The sequence below is a fragment of the Toxorhynchites rutilus genome, chromosome 3, assembly GCF_029784135.1.
Source record: "Toxorhynchites rutilus septentrionalis strain SRP chromosome 3, ASM2978413v1, whole genome shotgun sequence".
NCBI lineage: Eukaryota > Metazoa > Arthropoda > Insecta > Diptera > Culicidae > Toxorhynchites > Toxorhynchites rutilus.
The window spans coordinates 242,258,037-242,279,641 of NC_073746.1; the positions used below are offsets into that span (position 1 = coordinate 242,258,037).

At 40.7% G+C, this 21,605-nt stretch overlaps 1 protein-coding gene across 3 annotated transcripts in view; it reads right to left on the minus strand.

The window, feature by feature from the left end:
- Positions 1–625: 625 nt before the first annotated feature.
- The window catches only part of LOC129776958 (zinc finger protein rotund-like), a 66,178-nt gene continuing 45,198 nt past the window's right edge, over positions 626–21,605 (minus strand). For all 3 annotated transcript variants that reach the window (XM_055782939.1, XM_055782938.1, XM_055782940.1), the window contains 2 exons: positions 4,673–5,561; positions 626–2,111 (listed from right to left, as the gene is read on the minus strand). In XM_055782939.1, coding sequence (XP_055638914.1) covers positions 1,591–2,111; positions 4,673–5,561 — 1,410 coding nt within the window. In that variant the 3' untranslated portion in view covers positions 626–1,590. The remainder of the gene's footprint in view (positions 2,112–4,672; positions 5,562–21,605) is intronic.

Genomic DNA, 21,605 nt, shown 5'->3' on the forward strand with positions numbered 1-21,605 from the left:
TTCCCATTCAATCAATCAACTCTAGCTGCACCACTTTCTTCCCACTCTATACTACATTTAGTATCTGTCACGACATCATCATATCCCACCTCCTAACCAATATTATTAATCAAATATAATGTTTTGCTTTCTCTACAGAAGTGTATTTTTCTCTTACAGCTATTCACTACACAGGTTTTCTTCTTTAATCTTAGTATGGTACAAATTTGCTTGATATCGAATTAAAGAATACGAAATGAAAATAATATTAAGTATACTCTCTGTATGGTTTTTTGTTTGTTTGTGTGTTTGTCGCCTCTAAATTTGAGTTTGACGCTCTGAACTCTAAATACAAATAATATCTTAGACTTAGATATGTTCCAACCAACAACACTAAAAGTACGGGCACGATTGCTTCAAGGATGAAAACACTCCAACTTCGCCTTTTTGGGTGGGAGTGAAAACTTCCCAAAAAAAACGGATCGCCGGAGTATCCGTGTATTTTTTCATCATTTTCATTTGAGAACCGATAGAAAATAAATGCAAAACAAATGAACAACTAATACGAGAGGGAAAAGAACATATACCGTGCGTTCCGTGCGCTTTTCTCGCTTAAAGCTAAAGGACAGGAAATGAAAAATCTGTGGAATTTCGAAAAGTTTATCGGGCACTCTTTCCGAGTGTGCTTAAGATTTGTTTTCCATTGTTTTTCGTGACAGTCACACATGTACGCGTTTTTGTCGTTTGTTATATACATTTTTCCACTTGTGTTGCTCTTCTTAGCTTTTGTTTTTGTTTTTTGTGGATTTTGAGATTAGCTGAAGAGCGGTAATGTTTTTTTGCATTTGCGTGTGCTTCTTGCGGTAATATGGGTGATGGTGGTATAACCTTAAACGCTAAAATCACCGAGATCTTCATTTGATAGTAGTAAGAAAATGGTTGCATCATTGAAAACGATTACTTTGTTCATTAATTGATGCCTTCATTTGTTTGTGTGTTAGTGATCTTGTGTTATGGGTAACGTTTGATTTGTTATTTCTTCGTGTATTATTACAGTTTGCCGGGTTTGGGACACCTTTGGTGTCCCCCGTTTTACTACTTAATTTTTCGTTGACCAGTTTTGTGTTGTTTTCATAATTCGATTGCCATGTAATCTTTACAGAATTTGCCGGGTTGAAATTTGTTCTGCTGCCAAATTATGGGATGGCCAGCGGAGGGTGAACTTGCAATACATAATATAGTGTTGCTGAAGAGAACTGAAATATCAACAGTTGTCTGTGTCTATTGCATATTTAAATGACATTCTTGGACGCACCAAACTTACACATGATATTGCAGTTGCCTTCCGGCAATTATAACGATCACTTTCAACTTAAAGTTAGCTATATACAGGTTGTGTACTCACGGGCATCGAAGAAGCACACCACGATCGTCGAATAGTTCACCGTCGTCTCGCCATCCGCAGAATTTCACTTCCCGTGATGACACCCCACGTGCTTGTTTCAATTCTAATTAATTCTGTACACTTCTCATTATTCTTGAAACTTTTATAACCCTAAGTAAACCCTGTAAAACTTAGACGAAAACTCGAACCGCAAGCCGACCCTTCTTCTATTGCTTCTCCGTCTTCCCGACGCCGCCCATGAGCAGGTGCTCGCCCGCTATCAGCCCACTCGTGGGCTGGTGGGCATAATTCCGGATCTGATGCAGCGAGATAAGCTGGTTGGGGAAGCTGCTTCCGGAGGCATTACCACCGGCGGCCGCCGTCTGCTGAATCGTTTTCTGATTCTGGAAATTGATAGCATCGTACAGGTAGGAAGGCCGCTGCGCTGCCGCAAGCTGCTGGTGATGGTGGGCTGCTGCCAGCGTGTTGAGGTGCGGAGGCATTGCGTTGATTGGGGTGAATGCGGAGTTGGTGGTCGTTTTCGTGACACTCGACGCATCGTACGAACCGCTCGTGACCACAACATTTGCCGCCGCAGATGAGGTTGGCGTCTGGTTGTTGACGTGTTGCTGTTGTTGTTGTTGCTGCTGTTGCTGTTGTTGTTGGGAATTCTGTCGAATTACCACCAGGTCTTCGCCCACATCGTCCGAATTACCGGAGCTACCACCGTTCAGATTACGATGATGATCTGGAAGGGGAAAACGAGTATTAGAGAACAGTTTTGGATGCTTGTAATAATAACAATGAAGATCCCGCCTCTTTCTCCTACATAAGTTCGAGTTGGTCGATTATTATTGATAATTAGCACGTTCGTCACCCAATGCAATACGGTTGAGTTGCTTGCGAAGCCCAAATTATGGATTAATTATTAAGATCAAACTTTATTTGTATACAACTTTTACATTTTCTAGCAATATTTTTTTAAAGTAGGACTACGTCTTTCAGTAAGGGTGCCAAATCAGAAAACATGTCACGATTTTATGTGTACTACACGTTGATAACTATTTCCCCGTAGCAACTAATACAACGAAATTAGTCATTCGCGATTTAAAATCCAGCTGGCGAGCAGATAACATTGTGCTAATGCTCATATCACACTCAAGGGTTTTGCTCAACACAAAGAAAGAAAGGAGGATATTGCAAAATACAGCGAGTGCAATTTTGTTGCCGTCATGTGAAGAGTGCCTCCGTAGTTTTGCATCACACATAGTTGTTTGCCGGGAGAAGGCTTGTGTGAATGTAAGAGCATGTTCGGACTTATTGGTGACTTTTTACGATGGGTCATTCAATTTTCATGAAATCGAGTATTGTTTCCGAGTCAAAAGTGGTGTAAAAGTGCAGCAAATTTCAAGTTAGAAGAGCATTTTCCAGCGATGAGTGCTGCGTTCTTCGATAGATATCTGAACGAGCAAATGTTTTGTTTCACAGCGGTTGCAGTTCTCACCGCACAATCGATTCGATTCTGATTTTCTGTTGCCATTCTGTGAAATATGCATAGCAGGATTTGTGCAATGAATCTCAGGTTGTAGCCTATTTGTTCCTAAGGATCAACCTTCAGTAAAAGCTCATGGGCTTCCTTTACCCGACAACATTCGCTCTGTCGATCTTCAACCAAACCTCAATCATGGCTGGCTTCCTTTATACAAGACATGCACAAGTTAACAAGAGTTTGTTAACTCTAATTTGTTCCAATCGCTATCGCAATTCAAATTTCTGTATTATTTGGGCTGAGTATTTCCGAAGAGGAATCCATTTCTTCTGTGAGCGGTGATAATTCTGCTACGGCTCAACGAAATGATATGTTAATCATTTTATACAAAAGATAAAATGTCCAAGAGTTTTATGTATGCTACCTATTGACTCGATAAACTTGATTCAAGATCGGGAGCTCGCTCGGATTTCCATTCACTCAAGAACGTCGTTTGACGCTTGACATCGTTGGTTTTCATACTGTTAGGCCCAGAGAATTTGTTTACCTAATCGCACGTCAGGATTGTTGATTTTATACGTTGACAAAGATATATAGTGCTGGTTGTTAAACAAAAATAAAATCGTGTGTGAAGAAAGTAAATCTCTATAAGCAAAGATACATACTGACAATAAAGACATATTGGGTACCTCGTTAATTGTTGAACACTTTCCAAATGTTGAACAGTCTGAGGAATTCTAGCTAGAAATCAATTTTAGTTGTTTTTCAATCACTATCTTCAAAAACATCTCCATTTGAAAGTTACACATGTTATATTGCCGAATTGATAACATTTACATAATCCTTGCCTTTGAGAAATGCGATTAAAAATATTGTATAATCGATGATAATTTGGCACCGTAATTTTCAAATCATGTGTATTAAAGATAGGAATTGTGTTAACTAGAAGGAAGGGAAGAGGCCCAAAATCCGGATTCCTAGCGTTACGTAATTTGTGCACCACGCTTTAGAAACTGAATGTACAACATCTAGCGAGGATTGTTCAGGTTGAATGGATGGGTATGCGTTTAAAATTTGAGTGTCAGAACACCATTGGGAAAATATGTTTTCTTGAACAATGCAAGTAGTCTAATATAATACATAGAACGAGAAAAGCGCTTTATGGTTGCAATAGAGTGTTGCTGGGGAGTTTTCGATAATTTCATTATTATCACTAAGAAATCAAGAAAATATGAACGAGAACAAGAAATAATTATGTATCAACCATCTAAAGTTGGCTCTACAAAGCCAATCATTGATCCTTTTCAAGACTTCTGGTCACTTGAAAAAAGTCGAATTTTATGTTCTTCCCTGTATCAATTATAATTCAACACTTATATCCATCCATTCACACAATTACAAGAAGAACGTTCAGAAAATTCTTAAAATATTCATTCATTCATTGTGGAATGATTCAAATGCAACTTCAAACAAATTATTACTAAGCCAACGGCAGTCTTACGTCAACCTTGCGGTTATATCATAGATAAATGCAACCCATTTTTTCCATAATTCTAGCCACATTGCTTTCAGGCTTATCCATATGTTTTTGAAGATCAGTTTTAAGGCTCGTTTCTAAAACTTGTTTAGCTTTTCCGACAGAATTGTGTACCTGCGAAGCAACCGTATCACGAATATTGGTTATTGTCTCCGCTATGGAATTGAGCTTTTTCATCTCCATTTTCAACAATTATATGTCAACATCCAAATCATTCGGTGACTCACGTTTACGCAACCGGATCATCGCTGATCATTATTGTGACTGTCGAAACAGAACTCACCATTCCCAGAATTATTGCTGTTTCCACCGCCTCCACCAGCTCCACTGCTGCCACCATGCTGCTGCTGTTGTTGTTGTTGCTGCTGCTGTTGTTGCTGCTGTTGGATGGCAAAGTCGTATTGCTGTTGCTGCTGCATAGCTTCCGCTAGCGATGCTGCCGAGTCGGGACTGACTTTGGGCCAGTAGGGATGCTCACCGCCGGCGGCCACACCCACTAGAGTCGCGGCAGCCGCCGCGTTCCCAACCATACCGCCCATCCGGTTGAGACCTAGACCCGCCAGTCCTGCCAAACCGGCGGCAGCGTCGGCTGCAGAGATTCCAGTTGCTGCGGCTGCCGCGTTATTGTTGTTGTTATTGTTATTACTATTGTTGCCCCGATTCCGGCGTTTCTCCTCCTTCTCGGCGTGCTTCTGCATGTGTTTCGCGAGGTAGGTCTCCTGAGTGTACGATTTGCCGCACAGCTGGCAGATGTGGGTCTTCAGGTGCTTCGAATCTTTGTGCTTTGGTATGTGCTCCAGCAGGGACGCCTCGTCGGTGAAGCACTTGTAGCAGGAGTTGCATTTGTACGGTTTGTCGGTCTGATGGCACCGCGAGTGAGACTGCAGGTTCGAGAGCTGGGAAAAGGCTTTGGGACAGCCCGGGTGTCGACATTTGTACGGTTTGTCGCCGGTGTGGGTTCGTATGTGCTGCTGGAGATGGGACAGTTGGGTGAACTTCCGCTGGCAGATCTCGCACCGGTACGGCTTGATGCCGAGATGTATCCGCGTGTGCTGGGACAGGTAGCTCGAGTTGGCAAACGCCTTTGTACATTGGGAGCATTTGTACGGTTTGGTTTCGCGCATGTGCAGCTGGCCACCGTGCAGCTGGAGTTCGTTTTTGTTGGCGAAAATCTGGAAATGGAAAGAAAAACAAAACAAATACTGTTACTCTAGGTATGATAACCTTGATAAAAAAAAACCCCTCTTTCACTCCCGGAGGCATCATCCAGTGTGTACAGATAAGCAATTATTAATTCTCCAATTTGCTTGGCGTGCATAATTTGGTGGTGACCGAAAGTAGCAGCACAATAACCGAAGAAAAACCACTACATAAGGGGCCAAAAAAGAGCGCGCGCACTTCGCTCGCTCAGCAAAACACCAATTTTCAGTCATTATTCTCGCGTAAATTCATTAATCAAATTGATGGACGCTAGCTACACATACACCGCCGACAATGATCGTCGTTGCTGTCGCGGTCATCAGTGGCGGCATTGCCCTGTGTTTTTTTTAGCGCGCGGATGGCTCCTTCAAACGGCGTCGTCGTCGTCGGTCTTTTGAGAGCGACGTTTAAACTCTTTTCGGCGCTGCTGGTAGTGGCCGGAGAAGTGTAAGGCACACATGCTGGGCCATGTTATACTTCGCAATGGATTTCCTTGATTAGCGAAGCGTTACAGGGTCAGGGCCAGAACGAATCGGGTTCCTGTGGAGCTGTTGCTGCTGCTGCTGCTGCTGCTTATGGTCGTTGATTTCTCAAAGGGGAAGGGAACGCAATTAGATTTGTGGTGATTTTGACAATGTTGACCACCAGCCGCTGGCTGGCTGGTTGCTACTACTGCTGGGCATACATTGCCAGCCACTTTGGATGATATGCAATTAGTTCGCTTGATGCAATCATGGCCAAAAACGAGGAGATCCGTCGACAGAAACTGAGTGAACGACCCCAAGGCAACCCAGATTGAGGGGCACACAACTGGTCGCGAACAGTTTAATTCCTCTCCTAAGAGAGCAATTAACCATCCGGGTCTAGCAGTGAACAATTGAATAGGTTTTGAAACAAGGTTTGATTAGGCTTGACTTCAGCGGACACTTTGAACCGTATTGAAGATTATCAATGAGAAATTGGCAAAGCTGGAAGAAGGTAGGCTTGCTTAAAAAATGCTGGATTACTAGATTTGCCAGAAATCAATTAGGGACTGTGCAAAACAGTGTGGAGACATCAGTCTTAATGGGTTAACCCCTTTCCGTATTATTTAATACGTCACACATCGAGTGATTTCACTACTGCTCAGCAGAGTCATGTTATCCAGATACACCACGAGTGAGATTCGTTGGTGTACGGGAAAGAGTTAAAGAGCGTATCTTCCTCAAGGCCTACAACAACCAGAAAAATTCCAAACGGAACAAAGTTTAAGTAAATTCGGTGAAATCTTCGGTAAAGGGATTGACAATAAAACGTTCAGAAAGGACTAGATAAATGTGGATAAATGTGTCGACGGGACGGTAATAGAATTTCATTATTTTTTCACTAAGAAACTGTTGAGTGAAACATCTGAGTTCTAAAATCAAATGCTTTGTCGTTTATGTTTATGTTTTATTTGTGTATGTATCCATGTTCGTCATACTTTTATATCTTTGTACATACATATTTTCATACATTTCTACGTTTTATGCTTCAATACATTTTAATACCTTTTATTTTTAAAATTGAATGGTCGATCAGGAAATCACCAATAAGCTCGAAAACACTCCCAAATTTACGCAAGCTCTTTCTCGACGAAAAAAATAAAAAAAACATTAAATAATGAATTCCAAATTGACTCTCAGCTTTAACGTCTGGTGTTGGATAATCGCTGTCTAGAGTGAAACTAAAAATTGAAGAGAGAGAACTGGGTTATAGAATTTTTGATCTTTGAAAATTCGTTCGCCTCTTGCCAGTTTAGAAAACTTGTCCCAAACAATATAGTCTTGAGAAAACCCATATTGGACGTCGACTAGTTGCTAGTTGGATGACTGCCGTATCGTAATTGTTGTTAAAAATTGAAACCACAGGGTAGAATGACTTATACCTTTCGCTCGATGCATCATGCATGCACATGTGCGGAATGGAGTCTCAAATCAGCACAGAGAAATAGCAAACATATTCCTCCATAGCACAACCCCTTTTTTATTCTTTATTCGAGAGGTTTTCAGCCTCCTGGGCTGGTTCGTCTCTTTATCGACGGCATTGCCGCAAGGTTTCGTTGAGAACAGATTGCACATTAAATTATCACATAAAATATGGAAAAATTAATCACATATAAATCCTTTTACGGAACATAACTTAACAAAGAACTTGCTGCTTACTTGCTGGACCAGATGACAAGGATGTCCTCGGACCATGGCTCCAGGCCAATGGAGAGGAAGCCCAGCACAATCCCTTATTCTGTCCAACAAACGCATATTTCATTCCACAAAATGCTTCCCACGCGACGCGAACAATCGGCACAGCAGCAATGTCTCCAAATTAATTCTCAGCTTTAGCACATGAAATTGAAGCTGATCGCTGTCTATAGTGAAATTGAAAATAGAGACCACAGAGCTAATCAATCTATACCTCTTTCTCGATGCGAAAACAGCCATACCACGTAAGCTAGCGCCCGAATTGCATGTACGAATGTTACTGGCTGCACTGTGGGTCAATGCGAGCGGCGAATGAAATCGAAAAAACCCCACTTGTTTTATTAGATGCATTGTTTCCTATTGATATTAGTGTATTTGAGATCAACATTCATCAGCTTTTCCCCTAGAATCCATCTATTGATTCAAAAGATATTAATCCTATTATGATTGTAAAAAACATACTACGACCTGTTTTTACAAATGAATGAATTAAAAAGAGTAAATTTCTAATTCAATGATTTTTCCATTGAATTCCTTTCCATTATCCTACTTAACTTCAACGAGAAGCTCGTCACCAATATTTGCCGACGAGGCCTCCGGAAAAGCATACTACACAGCGTATTAGTAAAGATAGGTCACCCTATGACATTTTTCAATTCCTTGAAGTTCATCCAACTTGGCGACACGAAATCGAAAGGAGCCATCACCAACGAAGGCTGCTAGGGATGCTTCAACCGGAGGCTATTCTAGGGTGATCACACTTCAACCTTCACAACCTTCAAAGAAATCCCATTACTTTTCCAGCGAACTGCTTAGTACGAGATCTGTTCATAGAATATTTATCTCTATATTGATGCAACATCGCCCTACAATCATATGCTAGACTAGATAGATCACTATCGGAATCAGCGTTCAGATTAGGACCTCACGAGCTCCTTCTCATCGACAAATCGTCACTCGAGCAGTTTATTTGCAAATGAAAGTTTCGCTGTTGTGTTCGAAAAGTACTCACTAAAACCAAAGAAAACGGTGAGGGGAAAGTTTGTCCAATAAGCCAACATGAGTGATCAGTTGCCGATGCCGGTGATGTAGTGGTAAGCGTAACTGATATGTCCTTTTAATACCACTTTTCCAGGACAATTTTGGTGTAATTTGGTGTAATTTTGGTGTAATGGAACGAATGAAACTTGAATAGCGAGTAGTATCCTTGACATGCGAAATGAAACACTCTGATGATAATAATGAATATAGCCCACACAAACAAGTTTCAATCGCATATGAAAGATTTTGCTTTCTGCATCAAGCGGAAACGATGGAAAAAATTAACGAAGCTGAAGAATTGGTGTTTCAGTATGCGTAGAGAATATACCACATCACTTCGAAAGATTAAAATTGGCTCTGGTGAGACTAACAGATAGAAAAATCATTTTCATTTGTTAGTATCGAAAGTATGTCTCAGTATATCTCAATAGCCCTGGACTGAATAGTAAGAATCCTCGCAGACTGCAGACATTTCATTGATCATGCTGGCCTGCTAGTGCAAAAAACAACCCAACTGAATCGGTGAATGCGCGTATATCCATACCTCTCTGTACTAATTAAGAAACCGATCAAACTATCGGACGATAAAAAGTCTGCAGTGTTCAGGGGCTCTAGTCAATACTACCCTCTTACCTTGTTTTCAATTTAAAAGGGGACACACTTTATGAAGTTGTATATCCTGTACCCATGGGTATACCCATGTAATCGAAGGAAAAGTGTGCTTTTTTTGTCACTTTTTGGCACTTCCTGTCGAAAGCTGCAGATAGGACCAACTCCTCGCACCAAACCAACATACAAACATCGTATCGTCTTGCGATCGCTAGATCACCGCCACCAATAGCTTAATTGGTACTATTTTTAGTACACCGCTCCGCCATTACCCTAGTACCAATACCATTACCCGTAGTCTTGTTGATTATCCCATAATATGTACCAGTAGCAAATGAGCTACGAAAGAAGAACAAATGCTAAATTAGTAGAAGACAAACACAAACAAAAGCGACCATAATCGAGAGGAGAACATAAAAGTCGGCTTGTGTGTAAACAGTTTTTTTCTTCTGATGATTATCAGAAAGCAGCAAGTGAATGAGACGAGCAAAACAGAAAAATAACGAAAACAGAGGCGATACATCGAATGTGTGTGACTGGGAAAGCGCTCAGCTGCGATTATCAAAATCACTTTCACTTTCCCCGGGAATGATTACAGGTCCAATATGTTTATCCCAAGTCAATTTGCGGAAAAAAACAACAGTTGAATGAAAACGGGAAAAAACTGAACTCATCGGAAATAATAACAACGATAAACAACAAAATATTTGATCGCGTCTGAGAGTGACTGGAATAACCTTGAAACGTGGGGCTTTTTTGTGAGTCTATTTTTGCTTAACTCGTTTTTCGATTTGTGCCCCCCGTCGTCCCTTCTTGCGAGGGTACCCCCCAAATCTTGAGGTTTCAATTGCTACAAATTAGAAACGTTAAATACGTTTTCCCGCTCATTCGGCAGCAGGTGGGTTGCGGTGATGTCATGGAGTCTTTTTGAAAAAAGCTAGTTCCGGCTTGAGAGAGCACCTCGCATCACTATTGATTAATTACAGTACTTCGAGCCTCGCGTAGGGTCTGCGCGTCAAATATTTACCGCCGCCAAACGCGAAACTAATAACCGAAAATCACACACAACCAGTTTCGTTAGCAAGTAAAAAAAATACACTTGAAGGAGACCAAGACCAATCACCACCACACCAAGTATGTACTCTAATCTTCCGAGAGCAGCAGCACTTGTTCTTCAACTTGACGATTATCTCGTCGTGGGGCACCACTTTGCGGCCTTGAGCGCTACCGCCGCGCGAACAAGGAATTTCAAACGAATTCGAGATCCAATCATCCTTCACCCCACCACTCGATTCCCTCCCCTCTCTCTGGGCGCGCGCTGCTGCTGCTGCTGGTGGTAGACGGGTAAAACAGCGCAAATCAACACTTACCCACTTTTCGTGGTCTTCTTCGTAGACGCGCTTCAAGCTTTAGCCAGGCAGGAACCTACTTATGGTGCGTCTTTTGTTTGTCTGTTTGTCTAATGTGCAGAGCCGTATAATTGCGTCGATACTACACGCACTGATCGAAATCTTTGATGACAATTTCACTTACGTCCGAATGACTAGAACCGAGCGCAGCTGGGGAGCCTCGACATTGAAGAGGTAGTCGACATATAAATGATGTATAAATGACGCAATCAATCGAGTAGGAATCGCAATCGCAATGAGTCGAATTCGAAAAGGATAAGTATTGAAAAATATCGTATTGTGTTGGGGAAGCCAAATCGATCCGTTGGTGATATTTTCAATTCTTTAAGAGAACTGAGATAAAAAAAATCATTGTGCAATTGAGATCCATCCATCCATGGCGGTCAATATGTACTTTGACAACATCTACTTAGTGCACCCGTATCCGTATGCTTCCGCAAGGAAGCCATCAATGAGGATGTATAGCGGAAGGTTGCATTGTCTTGATAAATCCTATTGCTAACAGGAAATTTTAGAACCTGTTCCCAAAATCGAATCGTGACATAACATAAAAAAAACTTTAAATTTTTAGCTCTCACGGAGGACTTTCCCATGGGTTTCTGAGTCCATATTCCGGTAGAGAGCAAAAGAGAGCGAGAAGAAGAGATAAAAAGAGCAGGAAAGCGACAGAGAGTGAGAAAGATATCAATAGAGCGAAAGCGAAAATATTAGAGAGGAAAAGAACGAGAAGAGAAGAGAGGAAAAAAGTGACAGAGAGCAAGAAGAGATAAGAGAGAAAAAAAGCAATAAAGCAAGAGATCAAGAGAGCGATAGAAAGTGAAAAGAAGAGAGGAAAATAGCAAGAGAGCGAAAGCGAAAGAACAAGAGAGGTAGAGATCAAGAGAACGATAGAGAGCGAGAGAAAGAAAACAAGAGAACGAGAAGAGAAGAGAGGAAAAGAGTAACAGAGAGCAAGAAGAGAGAAAAAGAACAAGAGAGTGATAGAAAAAGAACAAGAGAGTGATAGAAAAAGAGCAAAAGTGCGGAAGCAAAAAAGTAAGAGAGGAAGAGAGCAAGAGTACGATAGAGAGCGAGAGGAAGCGAACAAAAGAGCGATAAAGAACGAGAATAGAAAAAAAGAAGAAAAGAGCAATAGAAGCGAGAAGAAAAAGGAAAAAAACGATAAGAAGAGAGGAAAATCAAATTGTGTATTCTCCCAATAACTACAGTGGTGTTCAGTTGCTACAAGCAGTGCTTGGCAATTTCGAAACTGAAAGATGAAAATGATTTTTTTTACTTCTTTCTTTCTCTACAGCCAGAGTCAATTTTGATTGTGAATATTCTCTACTGGAACATCGATTCTTCAATTATGTTTTCATTCTGCAGTCGTTCCCTTTGAATTTCAAAGCAGACGCTTTCACTTGGCTAATGAAACTGCTGTATTCATTATCATTTGAAAGGACTATACGTCCGCTTCAGTTTCACATGTGTATTACTACTTTCAATTGAAAGTTTTGTTCGATTTCATCTCACCAAACTGGATTTTCTTAACCCTTTCCCGTACAACATCGAGTCTCACTCGTGGGTACTTGAATAACATAGGGCGCCAGAACGCTCAGCAGGCTAGTGAAATCACTTGATGTGTGACGTATTGAATAATACGGGAAGGGGTTAGAAAAAAAAGTGGAATTAACACTTTCGACGCCCCGTCACCCAGATATGGGTGACACTTTCCTCATTCAAATTGAATAGGATTTTCAAAAGGAATTTGACAGAATAGGCATCTAAATGTAACTATAGGATATGTAGAAAAATAATAGAATCATAACCATATTAATATAATGTTTATACTATATTTTTTATCAATTTATAGTACGGATGGTTTGTACTGGATTTTTTTTACGAAAACCGTATAATATGACTTTGGCATGTGCTATTGTGGTCAATTCGTCTTCAAATAGAATAAAATTTCACTAGATCATGTAAAAGTTATCTACAAACTAAGTTTGATCTTCATTTAATAATTCATCCGCAAGTTGAGTCTCGCGAGAAACTCAAAAACGGCGCATTGGGCTATGAACGTGTTAAAAGAGACATTTGAGGGCATATTAATCTTTCAACCAGTGCCGGCAATTGATTACGCCTGCTGGCATACTGCTGCACATCCTTTCACATCGTAATTTTCATTAGTTTCAGTTCATACGGTTCGGAAGATCCGTGTTCGAACTCAAACGAAGTTTTCATTTAAGCATTAGATACTTTCATTCGATGTAAGACAATTTCATTTTCATTTGACGATTTGATAACTGCGCTTCAGTGTGAAGAATGAAACAAATGAACGTGGAACGAGACGAAACTGTTCAGAGGCGAAATGATATTTTCTTTATAAAGCGTGAAGAGAGAGTAGCATTATTTTCAGTCTGCATGAGTTTCCAGCAAATTGAATGACGATAAGCTCATCAGTGAGTGACGATGTGTCAATTGAAGTGAAATTGTGAAGCCCTGGCTACAAGTACTTTATTCGAAGATGTGTTCTAAGCGTAGGAAAGTTCGAAGGTTGGCAGAGAAAGATTGTCTGGACGATGCACCACAACTTTAAATTGCTGAAAAGTTCAAGAAATTTGGAAAAAAAAACTAGAATCGGCGGACTGACGAATCGTCAATCAAAAACCACTAGTATGAATATGCCAGATGAAACGTTACAAGATCGGCATCATTGGCCTACGATGAAAAACGAAATCATCGTTCTGTTGGCCTTCTTTGTATGGACTGGGGAGGGAGAAACTTGGTCTGCTTCTACAAAATAACGACAACTGATGCCCACATTGACACCATCATCGACAATCTGCGAGAATCCTTACCGATAACTGCAGTAGGAGAAGACGTTCTCTTCCAGAAGTACAATGATTCGATGTATACTGCCTAGGAACCCAAGGCTTTCTTCGAATCTAAGCGGATAAAACTTCTGAAGTTGACTGTTCAGAGTCAATATTTTAACCTCTCTCAAGAATATGTGGACTATTCTAGACAACAAAGTGGACATGTCGCGTGTTACAGACAAGGACAGGTGTAAGAGAAAAGAGAAACAGCGAGAAAAAAAAGAAACAGAAAAAATTGAAGCCGAATGAGAGAAACAAAAAGAAACAACGAGAAAAAAAGGAAACAAAGTGAGTGAATAAAGAGAAGCAGAGCGAGGAAAAAAAACGAGCGAGGAAAAAAGATAAACAGAGTGAGAGGAAAAAGAGAAAACAGCGGGAAAAAGCGAAATACAGTGAAATGAAAAAGGGAAAAAGTGAAAAAATTGAGAAACAAATCGGGAGAAAAAATGAGAAAAAGTAAAATTAGTAAAAAAAATTCTTTCGTGCAGGCTGATATTTACATCGGGAAAAAAATGGACGCTGATTAGTAGAAAGGAGTGCGAGAAAAAAGGGAAAAATGAAAAAAGAGCGAAAAAAGGAGTAACAGCGAGATAAAAAAATAGAATGAAATAAAAAAACAGCGAGAAAAAAAAGGAAACGAATAGGAACCAAGAAAAACGGACTGGGAGAAGAAAAAAAAGCGAGAAAAAAAGAGAAAAAGTTATATAGAGCGAGAAAATAGAGAAACAGCGAGAGAAGGAAGAGAAACAGAATGAAAGAAAAAAAAGAAACAGCGAGAACAAAATGAAAAAAAAGGGAGACAAAGTGAAACGGGATGGGAGAAAAAAAGGAAACAGTGAGAAAAAAGAGAAACAGAGCGAGGGAAAAGAAAAACAAAGCGCTCAAAAAAGAAAAACAAACAAATCGATAAAACAAAGAAACAGAATGAGAGAAAAAAGCAGAACATAGCGAGAAAAAAGAGAAACAGAGCGGGGGAAGAAGCAGCTTTTGATAAGCTTCTGAGGAAGGCTACGGTACCAATCTCTTCATCCCGTTGATGTAGTACAAATGTTTTCTCTCAAAAAATTCGAAGCATTGCGCCAAACGGTGTGAAAACCGAAATTTGGACTGCGCTGCTGTGCTGTAAATTACAAAGATTATACACGATCATTGCTGCAAAATTGCAGTGAATTACAGCGCGACAGTATGATCGGCAGTAATTTCCGATGGTTCGATTGGCCTCAAACAACTCTGGCCCACTAGCGTGCACACTCCTCGAGAGAAGGTGTATAGCCGTGCGCAGTGGTTCATAACTACCCCCAAAACTCTGCCTGCTAACGGTCCAATCCCAATAATTGACAACCAAATTGATGTACTCACTTCGCGTGCAGGTGTCTCGCGAGAAAAATCAGGCATTTGTGTGAAAACGAGTTTAATTTGGACATCCAAAGAAATCACGCGTCAATCAACCACACGTCTTGTGGAGTATTGTTGCGGCGTGGTCGTGTATTGCGTGTGTGTGTACGCGCCCTAGTGTGATTATTCAAATTAACAGTCATGCATTAAGCTCTTTCGTCGACAAGAAGCTGCAGCAGCAACAGCCACCCGAAAACTAATACGTAACCTTGGTTGCGGCCGCTAGGCACTTGGGGCTTTTTTGCTGCTCCCTGTCCACGTTCCGTCGTTCCACGCTGAAGGTATTTAACAATTTCACGCCATATCCGCCCTGGTGTCTGAATTATTTGGCTGATTTTTTCCACATGCAGCGCACGGGGTTAGAGGTTCGTCGTATGTTCAAATTCTTCATTTGATACGCGCGATTGGGCTGTGCATGGTTGCACACCCCGACCGAACGATAGTAGTGCCCTCAGGGGCTCTTCAGCTGGGCAGCTATGACCCGCGGAATGGTGACAGTGGTGAAGAGGTCTTCGCCACGCTTTCGCTATTCGAGCTGGAAACAGCTGCTGATTGGAAAGCAAATTAAAGATGTCGTTTCGCGACATTCCGCTCTATGGTTTGCTTTTCAGAGGATATATTACATAACGATGTAATTTTAGGTAGGTGTTTTGTCCATAAAACAAATGCAATAATTGCGCTGGTTCTGCCGAGTAAATTCTGGTGCCATAAATTCTACGGTGTATCCTTCCGACAGCATTCGCACTTGAGCATCTATCTGGGTGAACCCCCGAAAAGTTTCGGTTCCAACAGACGACACGTGCCACTAAGCAGCGTCTCACTCTATCCACCTCTCTCTCCACACACTCATATGAGGAACAGGATAAGTGATATCCCCCACATTCTCATTCTCAACCAGGAGGCAAAGAACAACACACCACATTGGAAACGAATTTTGGCATAAAATAACAATAACAAAGCGAAAATCAACAGACTCCTGCACACTTAAGCACACAACACAACAAGCCAGCCAGCCAGCCAGCCGCGGGGGTGGTTTCAGGGGGCATGAGAAAATGATGAAAATGAGAAAAGGGAAATAAAAACAACGACAGGGAAAAAAAGTGCCCCACCAAACATGCGCGGCGTTTATCTCGCAAAGAACAGAAAAAAAAATATCACAAACATCGACGGCCAATGATGACAGTATCATCATCATCGACGAATACGATCCACACTGTGAGTGAAGAAAAAAAAATGCTTGCGCGGGCGGATGCAACCGGTGGAGACGGAGTGTCAAGAACTTGACAGTCATACACACCATTTTTTTCGCTGCTCCACTAGATGGGCCCGAGTGGCACCACTCAGTGATGCGCGTCTGAGTGCTAAAAACCCTCTCTTTGTGGTGGTGGATGTGTGGGGGGTCGCCACCAAAATTTCACCAACACCAACAGCTCAACAGCATCTTTCAAGTTGTTCCGTCTTAAGACGACAACGCGAGAGTGAGTACCTCCCGAGGGGAACTCGATTTCGGTGTGCGACCGAAAAAAAAATGTCCACTGCTGGGCTTGTGTACGTTTGCAATTTTTTTCGCGTATCGTCTCGTTTGTTTGATGCGTTCTGATATTTGGATGGAAAAGTTTGTTCGAAAAAAAATCGAAACTAATTATGATTAGTAGGTCAACCTTTACCACATTTGGATATCGTCTCAAAATGAGAAGACTAACGGATTTTTCATAAAAAAAAACAAGAAATCTGGCATTGGGAAAAATGGGACTGGATTTTGGGTATGAAAAAAAATTACCATCGCATACACTGTATCGAAAAAATATTCGTACAGAAAAAAACTCAGTTGTTACGACTTGGAAAACATTTAAATCAAATCATCATAGGAACATGTTTGTTCCATTTGACATATGAAAATATCTGCTATTAGGATTCCATAAAATCATTCGTAGCATTTGCAGTCAACCAATTTGAATTTCAGCTACATATTCTTACATTTTGAATACATAGCTGATGTGAATCATCAGTTAAATTTTAAATACTTTTTATAATCAGCCTTATGATTGCATTCTGTATATGAGAAGAGTTGAATTGACAATTAACAGTAGAGGAGCCATATTTTATCAAATGCGGTTTTTAGGTAGCTGTTTTACATGCCGATTTAAATTTCCATATCAAGCACCCGGCTGATATTAAAAATTCCCCGTCCACTTACGAATTTAGCATGGATTTTTTATCACATGCAAATATTATCCAATATTTACCACTACTAAAAACATGGTTAAATTTACATTTTCATGCCATTTTCTCTTGATTTCTACGATATATCAAGTGTGCAAACAAGAGGCATAAAGCAACAAGTAAATAAGTCAGTCAGAAATTTATTATTTTTTTTAGATAAATTATCATCATTTCATCGTACTATCATAAAACACTTGTTGACAAAAAAAAACTAAAAATCTCTGGCGAAGTACTACTCACCAGAGAAAAATAGAAAATCATACTTTCATTGTATCTATTTCAGGAATCCTAAGTGTCAGTGCGCTCAGATCGGATGAGTTCAGACGAAACACAAATATCGATATCGGCGATGCATATCATTTGGTGGGATCGGAAGGAAGTGCTCTGTCATAACTACATGGAGAAACTATCAACGAAAAAAGAATGCCGCTACTCGACATCAAATGAATCGAGCTTTGTGGGCAAATCATGGTGCACCCGTGGCCGAGTGGTTAGCGTCTCACATTATCATGCCGGGTGTTCGGGATCGATTCCCGTTCTGGCCGAAGGATTTTTCGTCAAAGAAATTTCCTTCGACTTGCACTGTGGTCACGCGTATTCAAGAGCTTGCTATTACTAAATGACGCTAGTTAATGCATACGTTGAGACGACAAAAGTTCCACAGGGAACGTTAACGCCATTCAAAAAGAAGAAGGGCAAATCGACCAGAATGTCAAAAAAATTGACGAAGGACTATGAGAAATATATATATTATCAGTGTTAGAATATGGCAGTTTTTGCTTCCGATCAGCTGCCAGGATTCATATTCTCAAGCTGGAGAGAATACAATATCGTTGCTTGCGTATAGCAATGGGGTGTTTGCATTCGACACATACCATGAGTCTCGAAGTTTTGGCAGGAGTACCCCCGCTTACTCTTCGGTTCACAGAATTATCCTACAGATTTCTCATCCGTTGCAAGATCATGAATCCATTGGTGATTGATAACTTCGAAAATCTACTCCAACTGATTCCTCAGTCAAGTTTTATGTCTTTATACCATGAGTACCTTACTCACGACGTGCACCCTTCACCAGGCATCTCCAACCAAGTTTGCTTCCCATACTTCTGCAATTCCTCTGTCATTTTTGATCTGTCCATGCGACAAAAAATCCATGGAATCCCAGATCACCTACGCTCCGATTCTATTCCGCCGATATTTTCGGCAGAATATGGGAGAGTTAGATCTGATAAAATGTTCTTTACTGACGGTTCATTCATAAACGGGTCCACTGGCTTCGGCATCTTCAATGAAAATTCCAGTGCCTCTTTCAAACTCAAAGATCCTTGTTCCGTGTATGTCGCTGAACTGGGTGCGATATATTACGCTTTAGGGATCATTGAAACATTGCCCATCGACCACTATTTTAATTTTTCAGACAGTCTCAGCTCAATAGAGGCAATCCGCTCAATGAAAGTTGATAAACGCTCATCTTATTTCCTAACAAGAATAAGACAACTATTGAGTGTTTTGGTCGAAAAATTATTCAAGATTACCTTAGCATGGGTTCCCTCTCATTGCTCGATTCCGGGGAATGAGAAGGCGGACTCGCTAGCTAAGGTGGGCGCTTTAGAAGGCACACTTTTTGAAAGGCAAATTGCTTATAATGAATTTTTCCACATTCCTCGTCAGTATACGCTCGTAAGTTGGCAGCGCATGTGGAGTGGTGATGAGTTCGGTCGTTGGTTACACACGATTATCCCTAAGGTCTCGACGAGTGCATGGTTCAAGGGATTGAATGTAGGCCGTGATTTCATTCGCGTGATATCTCGGCTTATGTTCAATCACTACAACCTAAACGCGCATCTCTATCGCATTGGGCTCGCAGCAAACAATCTTTGTGATTGTGGCGATGGCTACCACGACATCGAGCATGTTGTCTGGTCGTGTATCCGGTTCCATGCTGCTCGCTCTCAGCTCACTAGAGCACTGAGAGCACAAGGCAGACAATCGGATATCCCCGTCCGGGATATCTTAGGTAGCCGGGATCCTGATCTTCTGCTTCATCTATACCTGTTCCTCAGAAACGCCGATGTCAACGTTTAATGATGTTTCCTTCGTTGTGTCCCCGTTTCATATCCCTCCTATCCGATCGATAAACTTTTACTTAGTCGCGGCAATACATACACACACTTTTTACAGATGCACGGGCCGAAGGTTGTGCAGTCCACTGATTATTCAACAAGAGCCAAAGGTTGTACCGCTCATGACAACTCTACACGAGCTGATGATTGATGAGAGCATCGAAGACTGCAACATACCAATTATGAGAACACTTGTAATACTAACCTCGAGTCAACCGCGAGTAATCGGTTACATATTACTAACATAGTCTAAGCAAGCATTGTCAAAATATTGAACTCCCGGCCCCGTTAGGCTGACGCCATATGAGCCTTAATAAAATATATATTTTGGATATGAGAAATATTTCATTCTATTGTTTATCACTTTGAATATTATTTAGTAATAAAACAAAACTCAAATTTGATAATTAAATCTTTAGTAGAATTTGGTGGTTCTGAGAAAGACTGAAGGTTTGCGTAGTTTTTAGGAAGCAGCTGAAGACGATTTTTGCCAACCGCCTTGCCCCGCGTGAGCAACTATTGAATACAAATCGTAAACTCTTTTTGCTGTTAGAATAGAAAATAGTTTTTGTTGATTGATCGATGTTAGTTTAGTTCTAGAATTACAGATGCTAAACTTTTCAGATTATTCGCCTAAGGCTTTGGAAATATTATGAGAAAAGATGAAATTCTATCTCGATACCTTGAAAAAGTCCATTTCATAAACTGTGACTGGCTCAACGACCTATGAGGTTTTTATGCCTTTCCGTTGTATTGTAGGACTCACAACTTAGAAGCTCATTCTTCTCTAGAGCGTGTTATTTCTGGATTACAGATCTCACTATCGAGCATATTATAGTCCCTTAGGATGAGGCTCGTTCAACAAGATGGGTAAAAGTTGCGGAAAATACCTCGCAACCAAAAACATCTTCCCGAAGGACCAATCAGAACGTTGGATTTTCTCTTAGATAAAGCATGACATTTTTCAATCATGCAATAGTTTTTCCCCAAAAGTATAATTATCTTTAATGTGATAGATGCGTGGGAATATCACAGTGCAGTACAGTGCACCCGTGGCCGAGTGGTTAGCGTCTCACATTATCATGCCGGGTGTTAGGGTTCGACTCCCGTTCTGGCCGGAGGATTTTTCGTCAAAGAAATTTCCTTCGACTTGCACTGCGGTCACGCGTATTCAAGAGCTTGCCCCTCGGAATACATTCCAGGCGTATTATTTGGCTTAAGAAATCTCAACTAAGTATTAATAAATGACGCTAGGTTATGCATACGTTGAGACGGCAAAAGTTCCACAGGGAACGTTAACGCCATTCAAGAAGAAGAAGAAGAAGAAGAAGCGTGGGAATATTTCCAAACTATCAATGAAAAGATCTCTGCAATTTATCATGAAATGACCGAGTTATATGGTTCAAAAGTTTCATTATTTTGATACACGTAAAATTTTTAGATTTTTTTTTCGCACCCCATAGCTTCCCTTTGAACGTATTCTATTTTGAACTTCACGATAGGAATACAATTAACGGCCAACTCACCACCGTTGCCTATGTAAGAATCGTCCCATTTTTTAATATTCCGCTAGATCTCCGCTAATTATCGACCAAAACATGTAGTAGATAGGAGGAACAATGTCTGGTCAACGAGTCAGCGGGTATAAGATGCCCGAACGTTTTTTTAACGATTCTAACATATGGTCGAACGTTGCTGTGCAGAAAGATCGACAAATGAACATTTAATTAAATGTTGTTAATAATTTTGAATCACTTCCAATGTTTAGCATTATTCGATATAAACCCAAATTTCTTGTTTTGGTGACGATTTGAATTCAATTGTGGAATCACTCCCCATGTTCCAAAGAGCACTCTCATGAGTTTGCCCAAAAAAAGGGCAAAACAATTGTAAGAGGTTGTATCTAAGACACGACCGCATTTTCGACGTAGAACTACGAAATTATATTATTCAATGCGAGAAAGGCATTCGATCTCTCGCCGTAGAGATAGCATCGAACTGAAACGAATGTATTGATGGTACGGGTAGGGTTAGTACACAAATCGGCAGAACAAATGTATGGAAAAAGGGAATTATTCCAGTTTTCATTCATTTAAACCGTTTAGGGAGTAGGGAATCGTAATGTATAGCATATTAAAC